Source organism: Oryzias melastigma, linkage group LG6, assembly GCF_002922805.2.
Source record: "Oryzias melastigma strain HK-1 linkage group LG6, ASM292280v2, whole genome shotgun sequence".
NCBI lineage: Eukaryota > Metazoa > Chordata > Actinopteri > Beloniformes > Adrianichthyidae > Oryzias > Oryzias melastigma.
In genome coordinates, this window is record NC_050517.1 from 6,307,368 (window position 1) to 6,324,935 (window position 17,568).

At 38.5% G+C, this 17,568-nt stretch overlaps 1 protein-coding gene across 1 annotated transcript in view; it reads right to left on the minus strand.

Annotated features, from left to right (window-relative positions):
- Nucleotides 1–757: 757 nt before the first annotated feature.
- The window catches only part of LOC112139229 (GRAM domain-containing protein 4), a 30,973-nt gene continuing 14,162 nt past the window's right edge, over nucleotides 758–17,568 (minus strand). Inside the window, exons 9-19 of the mRNA XM_024261960.2 lie at nucleotides 16,692–16,783; nucleotides 16,130–16,178; nucleotides 15,855–15,926; nucleotides 15,739–15,782; nucleotides 15,544–15,653; nucleotides 13,387–13,541; nucleotides 10,355–10,490; nucleotides 10,171–10,264; nucleotides 7,807–7,897; nucleotides 6,424–6,492; nucleotides 758–6,252 (exon numbers count right to left, since the gene is read on the minus strand). Of these exons, the coding sequence (XP_024117728.1) occupies nucleotides 6,145–6,252; nucleotides 6,424–6,492; nucleotides 7,807–7,897; nucleotides 10,171–10,264; nucleotides 10,355–10,490; nucleotides 13,387–13,541; nucleotides 15,544–15,653; nucleotides 15,739–15,782; nucleotides 15,855–15,926; nucleotides 16,130–16,178; nucleotides 16,692–16,783 (1,020 nt within the window). The 3' untranslated portion in view covers nucleotides 758–6,144. The remainder of the gene's footprint in view (nucleotides 6,253–6,423; nucleotides 6,493–7,806; nucleotides 7,898–10,170; nucleotides 10,265–10,354; nucleotides 10,491–13,386; nucleotides 13,542–15,543; nucleotides 15,654–15,738; nucleotides 15,783–15,854; nucleotides 15,927–16,129; nucleotides 16,179–16,691; nucleotides 16,784–17,568) is intronic.

Here is a 17,568-nt window from a genome sequence, read left to right on the forward strand (position 1 = left end):
CAGTATAGAGGCAAGCTAGCGTTTCTGTTTTCCTCTTTACAATGGTATTCCTGTTTTACGCGATGTACGAAAGGTAAATCAAGAAAAAGAAGAGCTGCTGGATGACCTCCATTGCTGTTGATTTCTAGTCGTTGCACAACAATGACATGCTAGCGGTCTACACCACGCATGAGAAACAAACCACTCAGTGGAAGTGAGGCTTAACTCTGTGGAAACACTAGGCAGAATTAAGTGGTCCGTCTTGTATTACTGGACCGCTCAGTGGAAGTGAGGCTATAGTGTTTGTAGTGGAAAAGGAGCTAATAGAGTTGAGAGCTGAAGAACATGACCAGTCACTGGGAGTTTTGCATTAATCTTGGTCGCAGCTGAAAACTGCTAACAACATTGTTTAGGCATCTCTCAGTGAGACAGGAGAACTCTGGTTCCAGGATGACTCGTTACATTTCAGAAAATATAGAGACAAAGTCGACACAGGTCCTTTCCCTCTTTACTTTAGGATCTTCAGAGCAGAGGAGGTCTGAGCTCACCAGATTTGTAAGTTTAAGGCAAAATTTTGGAAAGAAGTTCACCACCTCTTATATGGCACATGTATTCCTGGAAGTCTGACAGCACCATGAAGAGCGTGATGGGTAGGTCAAACACTGCAGAGTCACAAAGAGACTAGAACCCACCAACCTGGGTGTCCATCAAGTCTCCACAAGTGTGTGTATTTCTTTATGTGTGTGTGTAAAAAATGTAAAAATTGAGGTAGCAGCATTAAATAAGGTAGAACAGTTAACCTGTGGTGGAATATTTTTTGATCCGATGAAATGAAGAAATGTCAAACGTTTTCATGAAAGTTTATTAAACAGAGCAGAGAAAAGTACACGCTGGCGAGCATGGCGGAGAGGTCTGCAGAGCTCTGATCTGTGATGAAGGACGCTCACATTTTATACAGTCATACAATCAGCTGTTAATCAGGAGCTTAAGATGGAAATGGAAATGCCATATCTAATATGAACAAGATGTTCTAATGAAATCAAAATGTTTTCACACTGTGGTCATGTTCTTCTAACAATAAGAAAACAAGACTCAGAGGATGAAACATAAGTGAATGTATAATTTCCATGACAAACCAAACTGAAGCTTTGTTATGATCTGGGCCGTCTTACTTGTATACGGCAAAACAAATCACACATTGATTTGATACATTTGTTTTAAATGTGTTAGTTTAAAGTTATATTAGAAATCATTGGTGATTTCCTTTCTTACAAAGGTCACCGTGTAGATAGTACAGATAATACAGATAGTAACTTCTTTATCTCATTCATGCCGTCATGAAAGTTGGAGTGAAGCTCATCCAGCATCTGGCAAAGGCAGAGATCCCCGATCCTCCTGTTACCCCGTGTGCTCATCTGTACCATTTCAGATCAACTGAACATTTTAAGCCCAAAATGGAAATGACACAGACAGTGAAACGATTCACAAGGTGTTGTATTGTAAAAACGGAATTATTTTCCATTCAAACAGAAAATGGATGATTCTGGGCTTGGCTGTGTGAATTGTAAAAGGAAGCACTGGAAAACATGTCAAGTCCACAACGACCGGGGGAGCTGGTTCTGAGGAGATGACCAAGCCCCCCATCTTCAGTTCCACAACTTATGAAAGCCAGGAAGAGCCACGTCCTGCAGTTCCTAAAAAACCTGGAAGCTGGTTTTACAAAAAACAATTTTCCATTCACTTCCATGCAAAAAAAGTTAGATTTTACAACAAAAATAAATAGTCTCTAAATGTTTAGTCTTCAATGTCAAGACAATTAGTGTGTGAAACCTGTTGAGACAGCTGTAATTGTATATAAATAAAACTGAATTAAATTGAATTGAAAGTCTTAATTGAATCAAGCATTAGTTCACCAAAAAGACACTTTTACTTTATTTTTTTCTTGCCCAAATTCTGATTTTATAAATTTTGGGAGATCTATTTAACCATAATTTTGGATTAAATTTTACCATGCAGAACCTTATGATTGAGGTGGCCCTGAAGTGCAAAGCCACCAACAAATCTCTTGATGCAAAAGCACATTAAGGATAACAATCACAATTAAAAAGGAAAAAAAAGATATAAAATGAAATTACATTTTAGAAATATAAAACAAACAAACAAAAAGAACAATTTCACAAAATAGGAGCAAAATAAAAAAGAATCAAAAGGAAAAATATTGAATGACACAAAATGAAGAATCAGAAAAAGGTAGGTATTATGGGATATCATTGACTGGATGATCATGTTTCTTCACTTTTCAACCAGAAGTTATTTTACACAGCATTATCTTCTTATAGAAGATCATTCTTTAAAGTACTCTGATCATCTTTAGATCTATTGTCAATGTTCCTGATGGTCTTTAACCATAGAGCACTGTCACCGGGTGATTTTCACCCAAGCTGAAGTATTTACATAAGTTTCAATATGTTACATTTTTCTGAGTGTGATGGGTCCCTGGGTAAAGTCTCACATGTCTCAGGAATGGTGGACCAAAGTCTCCAGCATCATTAGGTTCTTTTTTTTTGTTCTCAAATTTCTAATTTTTCAGTCATTTTAAAAAATGTTTTTAGGATCTTCCTATCTTTTGATTTTCCATTTGGTTAATTCTTTAAAACTCAAATGTCATCATCCAATCAGTGATGTCCCATAAATTCTATCTTTACTAGTTCATTATTTGGTTTCATTTTTATTTTTGGAAATTACTTCTGTTTATTTTTTTATGATTTGGTTTTCTGGAATTTTGCTTTGATTTCTAAAATGTAATGTTTTTGCTTGATTTGTTTTGCCTTTTTAATTGTGGTTGCGTTGAATGATTTGTTGATTTGCACTTCATGGCCACCGTATATCAGGGACCTTTGAGGTTACTTTTCTAGTGTATATATATTTCTACAGTTGCAAAACATTCCAGAAAAATAAAGAAATGAAGAGATGTCAAACATGTCAGAACAACTGCAGACATGACGATGATTTTTGGACTAGAAAGATTTGAAGACAATGTTAACAAGGAAAATAAATTTAAAAAATAAGCAGCAAAGATCCAAAAGGCATTAGAGCAGCATCGTCTTTACGAAAGTTACAACAAAAATAATACTTAAACCTAAATTAAATCACAAACCTTGAGGAAAAAATGTTTGGCAATAAACAACAGCAGATTATTCATTATAAAGAGATTAGAATATAGTTGAGCTTTTTATAAACACTTGTCTAAATAGTTCTTTAAAATGTTCCTATCAATTAGAATTTCTAAATCGTGGCAAATATAATAACTGTTAAGACAAAAAAGGCAGTTACTCAAAAATATGCAACTTTACTCCGTGGTATCTCATCTTCTTTTTTTGCTGTGCAGGTGAACAGGTAAAAACGCTGCCAGGTTTCAAAAGCATCACTGTTATCAAACAATCTAAAACAAATAAACCATAATTTTTATAGAGATATGTCTAATACATTTTTTAAAAACAAACTTTCCATTTGAAGCAGATTAAAACTTCATTGTGCTTCTCGTTTTGTTAAAAATGTCACTTTGTAAACTAGGAAGACTGCAAACATTCAGCGTTAGTCTACAGCCGTGTGCACACAGAGCAGCTGCACACCAGAAAACACCTTTTCCTCACTTCTGTAATCTAAAAAACATAATATATTAATGAACAGAGCTTGTTCCAGGTAAGCAGAGACACTCTCAAATATCAAATATAATGCAGCTTTAGATACAAAAAACGTACAAAAAAACATGTAATCAGTATTCTGAGTCAAGAATATAGAACAGTAACGTTTGCTGTTGTCACATGCACCCATTTGGGGGGTTGACCTGTATGGGCTTTTGGATTGTCCGGGACCGTAGAGGTTAGAGAGGAGTGGCAGTAACCAAAAAGAAGGGCAGGCGGGTCTTACAGTTCCTTTGAGACTCGTATGACCACCTTAGAGGAGGTGATGAAAATGGAACGTACCATTGTCATGTGTGTGAAGTGTCTGTGAGGAGAATGTAGGTTCTGCTGTACAAGTGTCAATGTCGTCCAGTGTCCTTATGCAGCAAAACAGTCAGTCATTAGTAAAGTGCACTGGCAGACGCTGCACACATGGGGTGTGCACGTGTAAGAGCTCACAGGATACCTTTTGGACGTCCACACAAACTACACTCTGATTGTCTAATTTCCTCATTTCTTAAGGTGCATTCACACTGAACATGATTCGTGTGACAAATTTGCATATACGCCCCTCTTTCGCAGCAAAGTCGCTGCTCATCACATGTCAAAAAATGTGTTCCTGAGTTTGACGCTGAGGCTGCATGTGGGAGGAGCTACCAGCCAATGTTTTAAGGCTGACATGGAGCGGTGTCTGTGTATATGTCACTTACAATGTATAAAAGCTGAGAGGGTTATTGTGAATAGTTCTATAAAAACATTGGTAATCACACACCTGTCTGGTTTTTGAGATTATTCAAATCAAAGATTTCACTGGCACTGGGGGCTTCTATCTCACACCGGGGACTGTGTCTGAATGACGGCCGCTTCTGGGGTGTTTCTGTGACTCTGTGACTGAGTTTGAACTTAAGGCTGTCCCGCTGTTAGTGTTCAACCATCCATCTCTACCTCCAACCACCAGAGAGAGCTCTCGCCACAGTACTGCCAATCTCTGCTCCCTTCCTCTGCTACATCTCCCATGATCCATCACTCTCTGGTGCTAGCCTTCCTCAGCTGTCTCTCATCAACCCCTCTGTATATATTTCACTCTCCAACCGATGCTCAGTGCGAAGTCTTGTCCAGTTTTCTAACAGTCTGAGCGTACCTTCTTTGTCTGATCCTTGCTTTTTGTGTTCGACCCTTGCCTGGATTCTGACTACGTTCATGTCTTTCCCTTGCTCATTAAACTGCTCATGGATCCAAACATCTCAGAATCTTCTTCACACACACATGACAGGGACAGGGGGGGGGGGTATTATTGTTCCAATGAAAATAAGAAAAATGTCATAAAGTTCAGGAAGCCCGAGCAGGCTGGCCCGAACCCCGCAGGGGCTGTCTGTCTGCTGGGGTATCTATCTAGCGAGCAAAGGAGGCTGGGTGACTGCAACCAGAGAGCCGCTGCGGTAGGCTAGTGATCGGTCTGGGGTGCATCCCTTCTTCACCCACCCTGGTAACTCCATGGCCCCAGTGAGTTGAGGAATTAGATGGAAGTTCAGGACGACAACGCTCACATTGATTAATATTCTACGCCCTGCTTGATTCACTGAAAGCATCACATGCCCAAAGCTGAGTTCCTGATTGTTAGATAAGATCCAGCGCCCTGTCAAACGTCAGATATTTAAATTTTGGCTGCTGCCAGTCCTCCAAATCACACCGCAGGACTTCCGATTGCCTCGATTCGTGTCCATACTATTGACTTAGCATTAAGTCAATAGTACACGAATTGCGTTTGATGTGAATGCACCTTAATAGTCAGGCTGTGCAAGGACTACATGCCTGTGTCTTACCTACTTCACCCTTATGTGTTGTATAAATAAGGCATTTGGTGAAGCTTCAAAATAAGAAAAGTCTTAAGATGTCTTAAGATGATCAACAATAGTCCCCACTTATGGTTAAATATGGGAAAAAGGCTTTTTTCTCATCTGCTCCGTCCTCATGGAATTTGCTTCAAAAGGACTTGCAACTGAGAGAACTTATCTCCATAAATGCTTTTAAATCTAGATTAAGAGCACTTGAGACTGCTTCTTTAAATTGTACATGTTTTAGCTAATTAATTTGTATGAAATTTTAACCTTCATTGTAATTCTGTTTTATTTGCTTAACAAATGTTGTATTTTATTGTTGTATTGATTCCTCCCCAGGGCTCCCTTGAAAAAGAGGTTTTAAATCTCAATGGGATCCACCCTGGTTAAATAAAGGTTAAGAAAAAGAAGAAAGTGTCACTAAAACTCAAAAGTAATTCATGATACAAACATGTTGATGAGCACTTGGTTAAAATATAAGCACAAAGTTTGGTAAAACAAGATTCCAGTGATTTTTGAATAACAACTAAGAATGAGAAGCACTCTGCCAGAGTATATTGACCAAAATACAATCTTAAATCATTCTCTGGCTTTTGCCTGACAACAGTCCCATCTGAAACAATATCACTGCAGTGAGTTACAGCCTATGTCTCTGTGCTGACAGCTGCATCCTGAGAAGCAATCTTCGTGTACTGAGAGAAAATGGCCTCAAAGGCCTCGTCTCTGTGAATCATTGCACCAAAGACCATAGGCTGCAAGAGAACACAGAGCAATGGGATTAGCCTTTGTCCTTACTATTACAATAAAAATAACTTTTAAATTCTCTTCTGTCTAATATTGTTGTGTCTACTTCATTTTCAATGCAGTTAAATGAATAAGTCCAGTCTAATGCTGGAAGAAAGTTGAAAGCACACGGCCCTCACCTTGAGGGTGGATGGAGTTGCCACGGAGATGCCCATCCCTGACCCAGGAAGCACCGACAGCACTTTGTACTGTGTGAGAAGCAGGAAAGACATTTATAAGTATATATGTTATTTCAGTTTTGGAAAAAAAAAAAGCTGCAACAAACCAAAAGCTTTTCAGTGAAATAAAGACAAACAAGCAGTACAGAAAACAATAGGAAAACTGATCATTTCCAACAACTCGGTAACACAGATGACTAACCAGCGAATCACATGGCTGCAACTCAATGCATTTAGTCATGCAGACATGGTCAAGACAATCTGCTGCAGTTCAAACTGAGCATCAGAATGAGGAAGAGAGGTGATTGAAGTGACTTTGAACGTGGTTGTTGGTGTCAGACAGGCTGGTCTGAGGATTTCAGAAACTCCTGATCAACTGGGATTTTGACCCACAACCATCTCTAGGGTTAACAGAGAATGGTCAGAAAAAGAGAAAATATCCAGTGAGCTGCAGCTCTGTGGGCAGAAATGTCTTGTTGGTGTCAGAGGTCAGAGGTCAGAATGACCAGACTGGTTCCAGCTGATAGAAAGATAACAGGGACTCTAATAACCACTGGTTACAACCTTGAGGCAGGTGGACTACAGCAGCAGAAGAACACACCGGGAACCACTTCTGTCAGCTAAGGACAGGAAACTGAGGCTTCAATAATAGTAGTAATCATCCAGATGTTCAAAGCGCTTGCGTGTTAACTGGTGACCTATGACCCTAAGCCCTACATGGTATTGGACCTTCATTTTTATCAGATTTACTTTTAGTTTATGACCCTCCCAGAACCCTCAGATCCTCAGGTGCAGGTCTGCTGGTGGTCCTAAGAGTTAGAACGAAAACCCACGGCGAGGCCACATTTCAGCACTGTGGACCTCGCCTGTGGAACAGCCTGCCAGAGGATGTGAGGGCTTCATCCATTGTGGAGGTTTTAAAGAAAAAGCTTAAGAAGCATCTTTTTAGCATAGCTTTTACTTAGTTCTTACATGCCCACATGTTTTTATATGTTTTTTTTTTTACTTGTGGGATGTGCATGTTGCTGGATCTTTAATGTGATTTTTATTTTATTTTATTATAATTGCTTTTACTACTTTTGGTCTTACTGTTATTTATGTTACTGTGGAAAGCACTTTGAGATGCTTGAAAGCAGGAGAAGTGTTATATAAATAAAGTTGAATTTTAATTTAAAGCTTGTTTAACTTTAACAACCAAAATACTTTTCAAATTTTCCTAATTGTCAAAAAAGGTGTTATAAGTATCACGCGGAGAAGATTTGAGGGAAAAAAAATATCCACCTGCACAGACATCCAACTAGAAAAAAAATGCAGATTTTGGAAGCAAGAAAAATCTAGACTTACTTTCTGGACATCAGTGATTTCTTTTAGTTTGATGACTTTGTTTCTCTTAGAGGATCCAGATCTAGAACTGGAGCCCTCGAAACACAGATGACTGACAAAAAAGCAAACAAACATTCAATCAGTTTTTGTTTAAAAAGAAATTTCCGTCTCATCTTCACGTGTAGCTTCGCAAATTTCTATTCAGGCTCTATGTACAAACACTGAAAGCATGTTGCCAGTTAAACCAGGTCGAACTTTGATCAACCAAGGACTCTTTAGATTTTGTAATGATGTATGAATGACCACCGTTTTCATTCATGGAAGTGCCAACCTTTTGAATATTGATCAAGAAGGAGAAATTAATGATTAAAACCAAGTTTTTTGTATATCGGAATAAAGCCATGAAGGAAAACCTGGAGACAGATTCACTAGATTTACATCAGTTTGACATTTACACCAAGACTTTATAGCTTTAGGTGGTGGTCATGTGTGAGAAAACTGTAGAAAAAGAGGGAGAATCCCCTCACTGCTGCTCCAGTGTGGACACCATGGGCTAAATGCATGGTGAAGCATTTAGCACGTTCTTGAACATGTTTAGCTTTAGGTGAGTCAAATGCCTGAGGTATACGTAGCTTTAACTTTACAACACATGAATATGTAACAAAGGAAAGTCAGAGGATATGACTCACGTTAACAGTAATCAGTTTGAAGGTGTTAACTATCATCAAATTATGTTTTACTTAATATAACTACTGAATATGATAAACACTGTTGGGTACATCTGCAGAGGCTATCTTAAACCAGAGGTCACGATTGGCTAAAGGCTACAACAGTAGAAAGGGTCGTAGTGAGAAACAGCCTCTGGTTTGCCTTTCTATCCAGAGATTTTCTCCCAGGTTCTGCATACTATTGTTCTTGCGTGTTTCATGTACTGATCACTCCAGAATCACACTACCACCGCTGTATGCTAAGGTCCTCAACTTCATCAAAAACACAGAAGTTTGATGGTTTCAATGGATGCCAATCAGAGTCCTATTACAAAAGACAGTGGTCATGCTGTAAATGTGGGTCGCCTCTCTGTTTTTACTCTGTCTCATTGACTAAAATGTTAATTCAGTAAAAACTTACCAACAGACATTATATGTGAAAGATCAATGTGTTTTCAGAATGGAGAGCACAAGTCTGTTGAAAAACAAATAATACAACGCTACCACCTGCTGAGTTAAACTAGGAACTGCACTGTTTACGTGGTTTGGATATAATCTTCCCTTAAACATGTTATTAATTATAAATCCTTAAATAGAAGTTTTGAAAGATTTTCTGAACATAGAAAGGGATCGTGAGGTTTTCTTTATTTTGGCAGGATACTGAAGGTACTGCATGTTATTGATGAGCTGAAGTTGTCATCAATGCTCAACATTCCCCTACCAGCATCGGCTGCTTCTGAGTCTTTTTTTTAGCAGAGCTGGCCTCATTTTCAGGCCAAAAAGAGCTAGAATAAGTTCCAAGAAGAACCTTAAGAACCAGCTTTTGTTGAAGTTGATCAGAAATACCCCCCACCCCCGAGACTGAGAGGTGAATCAAATCAAAGTCAGCTTAAAATGTTAATTTATCACGTTTTACTACTTTTTTTTTGTTTGTTTTTTTTTTTGCCTTTTTTAATATTTGAGTGTGACTGACACTGGGTTTTTTTTTAATCCATTTTGTTCTGCCATTGGATGAGTTAAGTATAATTTCTATGAATATTAGGAAATAATACCTTATGAATAAAAAGTTGTTTTTTTTACATTTCTTGGTGTTCTTTGGGCCTACATTCAGTGCAAGTACAATACTTAAGCTCTTAAAATTTGATACCTAATACTTTTACTCAAGTCTTATTGGAATTGGTGATTTGTAACTTGTAATGGAGTAATTTTTACAGTGACATATCTGTACTTTACTCAAATATGGTTTTCAGGTACTCTTAACAACTCTGGTAACAGCTATATATGTGTGTGTGTGTTGAAAGGTTGATTGAGACATTAAGGAATCAGTAGTTGGTAAATATATTGGGATGACATGTTTGTAAATCTGACTCTGAAAGAATCAGTGCCTCACCAAACACAAAACTCACCACACGTCACTTCTCTGATGATAGCTCTATGTCATCTGCATGCATGTAGTGTTGATCGCTTTAAATTAAATGAAAACTAATTGGAATTAGATTAATTAACAAACTCTTCGAAGCATTTCTGGAACTGAAAATTCAAGAGTTTTTCTACTAAAAATCCATCAACTTTGAGAGGAAGACTCGGTTTGGAGCTTTTTTCTCTTCTTTCTGGAAACAGACATGTAATCTTCACATGTCCTGCAGTTTTAATTATGTTTTCACAACACTACAAGTACCTCTCTGTGAGGTAAAGGACGCCATGGCGAATGTAGTCCGTTGGCGACTTTCTGTCTCTGTTGATGAGGTAGCAGCGCCAGCCGTTCTCACACACTGAAATGACACAGCTCTGTTCATTACAGCAAAGTAAACTGTGACTTTCACTGATTAGCTACAAGGACTATGAGGCAGAGGGTCCTTTACCTGCCAGAGGCCGCTCACTCTCTGGTAAGTTAAAAACTTCATGAAAAGGTTGTTTCTTGGAGCTGTTAGATCGTCCTCCTTCCTCGTCCCGACCGACACCCTGAGAAGCTCCTCCAGAGACAGTCGATCGCAGAGCCTACACAAAAGAAATCTCATTTTGTAATTAAATGTTCAGTCTGAACAAGTGTTATGTTATCTGTGTTAAAGTCACTCACTGGATTTATAAATCATTCTATTTTAATTCACCCATTGTTCCTCAAAAATAAAATTACATGGAAAATACCACAAACCAAGTTGACCACAGAAAATGTTTCAGATATTTTTCTGCTGCACTGAAGTCACCATGAGTTCTGATGGGTTCAAATGAATAAAAACAACAACACAAACTGTTTTCCTGTTACACACGATGTATAAATTCAGATCAAATTTTATCTTCTCTCATTTAGAGTCAACACAGTTCACATCATACTTCTGATAATTTCTGCTATGCAGTCTTATTTTTTGGAATAAGGTAAATGATTCTGAATCATTTGAGTATTTTATAATAAGTTAATCATATTATCAGCTATACAATTAAATTAAGGTAATGGTGAAAATGTGATGACTTAAAAGTTAAATTAAACTCTGGGGAAAATAAAATTCCTTAAGGATGTGGTATTTTGTCCAGATTGATCTTCTTTGAGTCAAGCCTTTTATACTTTTCATCCCTCTCGATAGAGTTAGGCTTTGGTGGATATGGGATCTGCGGTACACGTGTGTGGCGAGTGATCTGTACGGATCACGGATTATTCGTGATTTGTTACACTCCTAGTGGCCAGTAAAATAAAGGGATTTTCGAATGATACAGGAGGAGATCTGCAGTCAAGGACTTCAGGTTCCAGCCAATGAAGTCTGCAGCCAGGTCCTCTTATCTGTAATACACACCTACAGTCCTCTAAAGATGGAGACACTCCTCTCTATGACCCTCCATGTACATGTAGCACAAGTACTTCAAAAATTACTACAAGTACTGTTACATTTACTTAGAGTACTACTCCATGTACTTCAAATACTACTATATGTATTAGTAGATTACTAATACAAGTACTCCAACATGTACTACTACAAGTACTGCTTTATGTACTCAAATTACTACTGTATGTACTTCAAGTACTACTACAGGCGCTTAAGGGAGTATTACAAGGGCGACTACCTATACTTCAAGTAATACTACAAGTATTACTACGTGTACTTAAGGAACTACTACAGTACAGATGAGGTGTGAATGGATAATGAATATTAATTGTAAGCGCTTGGAGCCCAACGGAAAAGCACAGATATATCTGATACATTATCATTATTATTATTATTATTAATATTATTATTATTTCAAAAACTACAACAAGTGCTGGAGGTAGTATTACAAGTACTCTAGGTACAACTAAATGTACTTCAAGTACAACTACAAGTACTCCTAAAAGCACAACTGCATGTACTCCTACAAGTACTACTACATATACTTCAACTACTGCTCCAAGTATTACTACAAGTACTATTACATGTACTTCAAGTAATTCTAGATTTACTATAGTAAATCTACACTAGTACTACAAAAACTAAAAGCACTACAACATGCTACAAGTATTTCATTAGCTACATGGAGTACTACTACACGTACTTCAAGTCTTACTGCAAGAACTACTACATGAACTTTTAGTACTACTACATGTAATTGAAGTGCTACTATATATATACTCCCGGTACTATTACATGTACTTCATGTAGTACTAAGTGTACTTCAAGTACAACTACAAGTACTACTACATGTATTATTATGTATACTTCAAGTACTACTACTACAATTACTTCAAGTACTATTACAAGTACTACTAACAGTGCTTTAACTACTACTAAATGTAGTTCTATTTATACCTAAAGTACTACTACTACTACAAGTACTAAAGGTACTACTACACGTACTTTAAGTACTACTACAAGTCCTATTACAAGTACTACTACTACATGTGCTTCGAGTACCACTACAAGTACTACTGATTAATATTAAATTCTTTGCATATACAAAATGCCAGAACCCAAATATGAAAGAAGGATTTAACACACGACCTCCGTTGTTGTTGTGATCACCTCTCGTTGTAGTTGCACAGCTACATCATTAGTCTACACCCAGCATGCACCTTGATGGTCCAAAGCAATGTAGCTGAAATATTAGCTTAACTCCAAAATAGCCTAAAAAATCTTAGTAAATCCCCAAATAATCCAAAAAAGCAACAGAAAACCAATTTTTAAAACTTTAGAACCGTAACTTTTTAATGTAAATGCAGCAATATTACTCCAGAATAAATCAACTTAAGCCTTAAATAACTTTCAATATTTTACTCTCCATAAAAATATATTTTGTCAAAATTATACAAGCTAGAAATAAGTGCAAGATAACATCGGGTTGTTAATAACAATAAAATAAAAATGATCTGGAGGGCTGGACAGAATTACCCGGAGGGCCGGACTCCAGCCCCCGGGCCTTGACTTTGACACATGTGATGTAGGGGTTGCCCAAATCCAGGCCTCGAGGACTGATGTCCAACATGGCTTCTAACCAACTTGCAATTGAAGCTCCTTATTGGTTAAACACACCTCATTCCAGGTAATCAGCAACAGGTAAGGCAAGGTTTCTGGTAAAACTAGCAGGGGGTCAGCCATCCAGGCCTGGATCTGGGCATCCCTGGTTTATGTTATATTTTGCCCTGTTCGTAGTTGCCCTTCGTCAAGTCATTCTAGCTTCAGGCTAGTTGTGATCCACAGCTGTCTTCATTTCAGTAAACTGTCTATTTAAGTGTCTGATTGTTATCTGTTCTGCTTTGCCACTTTTTTTTTCTTCATGTTTTGGTTAATTTATTAAATGCATTTTAGGTCTTTCATCACCAGTTCCTGACAGTCAGTGATTTTTTTTTCCTTTTTGTGTCATGCTTTGAGACAAGTGAGGTGTGAACTGGTGTTTTATGGATGCATGAGTACTTTTGAGTGCTTAGACTGACCCGTCGGCTCACTGTGGGGTTGCTGCGCTCCTTCACCTGAAGATCTGTTGGTAAATTGGTCCATATGATGTACACGGTGTCAAAGCGCTGCCTCAGCTTTGGACAGCTCCTGAAGATGAAGTCGATGATGAAGAACTTGATACCTGCATACACACCTGAGTAGGAATACATACTGATCAGGTCCACAGCACAGTTTTTAAACTGAAAATGTAAATACTGCAGAAATAGGCTTTTTGGGTGTCATAACACATTTGAGGTGATGTTTTTAGAGTTCACCTAACTGAGTTTTGGTTGAAAAAAAAAGCATGGCCCATCAACCAATCAGGGACTCAGCTTTGGCCAGTCCGTGTTGATGAGGCGATTAGAGAGTGGAGTTCAGAACCATCGTGGAGGAGAATCGGATCGTTCTCCTCCTGAGGATAGGAGACAATTATAAAAATGTCCTCTAATTTTATTCTTGTTTTTATTTCTTCCCATCTAAGACTAACGCAGAACAGCAAGTCATCAAACGGGGTCACAGAGAGACAGAAGTACCGCTGAAAGCTACAGTTGTTCAGACGCAGCTCCTGCAGTAGATGGTGAAGTTCACCATACTGGGGGAATCTCTAAATGATCTCATGAACCCAGACATGGAGACAGGATAACTGATGCTCAAACTAAAAAAGACCTGATCGCTCAACATCATCTTTGTCTTCCACGCATTGTAAATGAGATATGCAGTCAATGCTTCCATATTGGCTAGAAACCTTTGGTAGTAGCTTCTCTGGAGCATTAGGTTTTGGACAAGCCTCAAGCAAATAATTTGATGTGCTTTTAGATCAGGGGTGTCAAACATTGAGCAGACGGGTTAAAGAGAAAAAATATAAGGATGTTGGGGGAAAAAGGCACGTTTCTAGCGCATTCCTTTGGTGAGTTATGGTTATTTAAAGAAATGGCTGCAATATTCAATTCCGCCTCTAGGGGAGGCAAAGGAAAGGAAATACCAGCAGAACAAGAGTTTAAGAAATAAACAGGATTTCTTTGCAAGAACGTGCCACATCTGAGTAAGATGCAGTTAGGTCCCCTGCCAGCCTGACTGCTGTTAAGCTGCTTTAGAAATGATCAATTGTGGCACAAAAATTACTAAATTGTCATTGGGAAAAAGATAATAAGATTAACAGCTCTAATAATAATATTAAATGATTAGGCTACTGGGTTGTTTGGGGCAATTTTTCCAAATGAGAATAAAACAAAACAAAAGCAAAGCTTCAGATAACTTAACTGTAGCTTATGAGGGGCCATACATGACATTATTTATTCTGAACCATTCACATTAATATATACTCTCTTTCGCATTCATATATTCTCACACACATACATATACTTTTCCTCTCACGCACATATATACTTGTCTTTCACATATATATATTCTTTTTTTAAATATGATGCAAAAGAGAGTATATATGTATGCGAAAGAGAATATTTGTGAATGTGAATGGTTCAGAATAAATAATGTCTTGTACGGCCCCTCATAGCAGCTTATTTTGCTAATATGTTACTCGTCCAGCCCCCTTGAGATCAGACGGGTTGAACCATCCATCCATCCATCTTCCTGACCGCTTCTTCCCTTTCGGGGTCGCGGGGTGCCGGAGCCTATCCCGGCCACTGATGGGCGAAGGCAGGGTACACCCTGGACAGGTCACCAGTCCGTCGCAGGGCCTCAATCAGACACCCATTCACTCTCACATTCACACCTAGGGACAATTTAGAGTCACCAATTAACCTATGAAGCATGTTTTTGGACGGTGGGAGGAAGCCGGAGTCCCTGGTGAAAACCCACACATGCACGGGGAGAACATGCAAACTCCACACAGAAAGGTCCCAGCCGGGAGTCGAACCGGGGCCTTCTCGCTGTGAGGCAAGAGCGCTAACCACTGCGCCACCATGCAGCCCACGGGTTGAACCCTGAACCAAAATGATTTTGGCACCCCCTGTTTTAGATAGAGGAGGTCGTCACTAATTTGACGTGGAAATCACATTTGGGGTGAATGTAGAACAAGGTTTTGTTCCTCAATGGCTCCCAAGCAGATTTAGAACTGGTGGATTATAATTACACATAGAGCAACGGCTGCAGATTTGACCTGGTCTTTAAATAAAGTCCTTAAAGTAAAGAAGTACCCATGATGAATCCCAGCAGCGGATATGGCAGCAGGCACGAGGAGACGAAAGCCACCCACAGACCAACGTAGAGCTTCCGAGTCAACTCTGGCTGGACCCACATGAACAGACTACACAAAGACAATTGCAGTGTAACCGTCTGTCAGTTATATCTCAGTCTAACATGGAAAACACAGTTTTTACAAACAAACTCACTTTTTCAATTTCTCCAGGATGTTGGCCATCTTTCCAAACAAATTCTGTGGGAATAAAAATGTTGATAAGTAAGCTCAAAAGGTGTTTTTGGCACTGGGACGCCCTCTTGATCTGACCTGAGCTTTCTGAGCAACATCCAGAACCAGCTGGAACTTCTCAGACATAGTCCGATCTTCCTTTGGAGGCTCCTGGAAAACATAGTAGTGCTTTTTGTAGACTCACGGAGCAGTTCAGTCACAAACTTGATTCTGAAGTGAATGGAATTTTTTATTTTAGTAGTTTGGGAAAGAGGGTGCTGTCAAATTACTAGCAGACTTCTACATTCCCTCAGGACAGTTTCATTTGTGTGATTTTCTTCAACTTGTGGAGCAAAAAGAAAAAGAAAACTCACCTCTGGCTCAGAGACTCCAGGTACGATGTTCCACTGGATCCTCCAGCCTCTGAACACATTATACAGACAAAATCAAAGTCTGAAGTAGGGCTGGGCGATAAAACAATATATGTCGCAATATAATTATTTCTTGATAGAGGAATGAGTCTATTGTGATAGACTTTTATTTTGAAGGGTACGAAATTGACCCTCTTCTCTTTGGTAAAAAAACAAACAAAAACACATTTGAGGAAATTTGGGGACTCTTTATTAAATACCTTAAAAATCTAGACTCAACGATGATTCAACAGGTTTTTGATTTCAACTGCTTGGAATTTTTCAACTCCATTTTAAGAGCTTTTTGTTAAAGATTGCTGTGACAGTATCAGGTATCAGATAACAGAAGCAATGTTCATCTTACTTTTTTTTTTTTTTTGTAATTTTGATTTTTTTCTGTCTGTCTTCTGTCTATACAGCGTCTTATTTATACAAGGAAACTGTAACTAGTATTATTGAAGTTGCTGTGTTGTAATGACTCATTCTTTATTAAAAAAGTCGTGGATAAACAAAAAAAGTGACTGACCTGGAAATAAGATAATTCAGAGTGAGGCGCAGGATAGCCAGAAACAGGAGCATTGGGATGGTCCAGCCACGCCACACTGCATGCATGTAGACCTGTGGGCATGACTTCTGCTTTTAACCCGAAAACGGTGTCGCTATAAAAAGTTACGCCATCGCTTCAGGTAATTTGATACAAAATATACCCAATAAAAATATTTGTCATAAAAAATAGATTAAAAAAATAACATTATATGATAAATTACAGTAGTTTTATTTTCAACTGTGGATTATGTAGAAAAATGGAAAATAAAAGAACAGGAAAATCCTAAAAACATGCTTGAAAATTACTGAAAAATTATGAATTTGAAAAAGAAAATTCCTAAAAAAAAGAATCAATGATACTGGAGACTTGGTGTTTGGTCCATCCATTCCTGGGACGTGTGAGACTTTACCAAGGGACCCAAGACACTCAGAAAAATACAACATATTGAAAATCTGGTAAATACTTTAGCTCAGGGGAAAGTGATAGTGCTCTAGGGCAGTTGTCCCCAACCTTTTGCGCCCGAATGCGCTCCGACGCAGCCTCACACCTCCAATGAATGGAAGACACATAGATCAGATTTATTTCTTGTGAGGAGTTCTACAAATTCAACAAAACATGAAATCCTTCAAAGATTTTATAGGTACCGGGGCTTCTATCTGTCTGGGTTTCTGACTGAGTTTGAAGCAGCCCCGTATTAACCTAAGCAGGGGGTGAGGGAGGTAAAAAAAAGGCTGGCTGAAGCCAGAGAACAGCCGCACTGCGACAGAACAAAACGCTCGTATTATATTAGTAGTATTCTGATCGGGTCACTGAAAACGTCACGTGCCCAAAGCCGAGTTCCTGATTTGCAGATGCT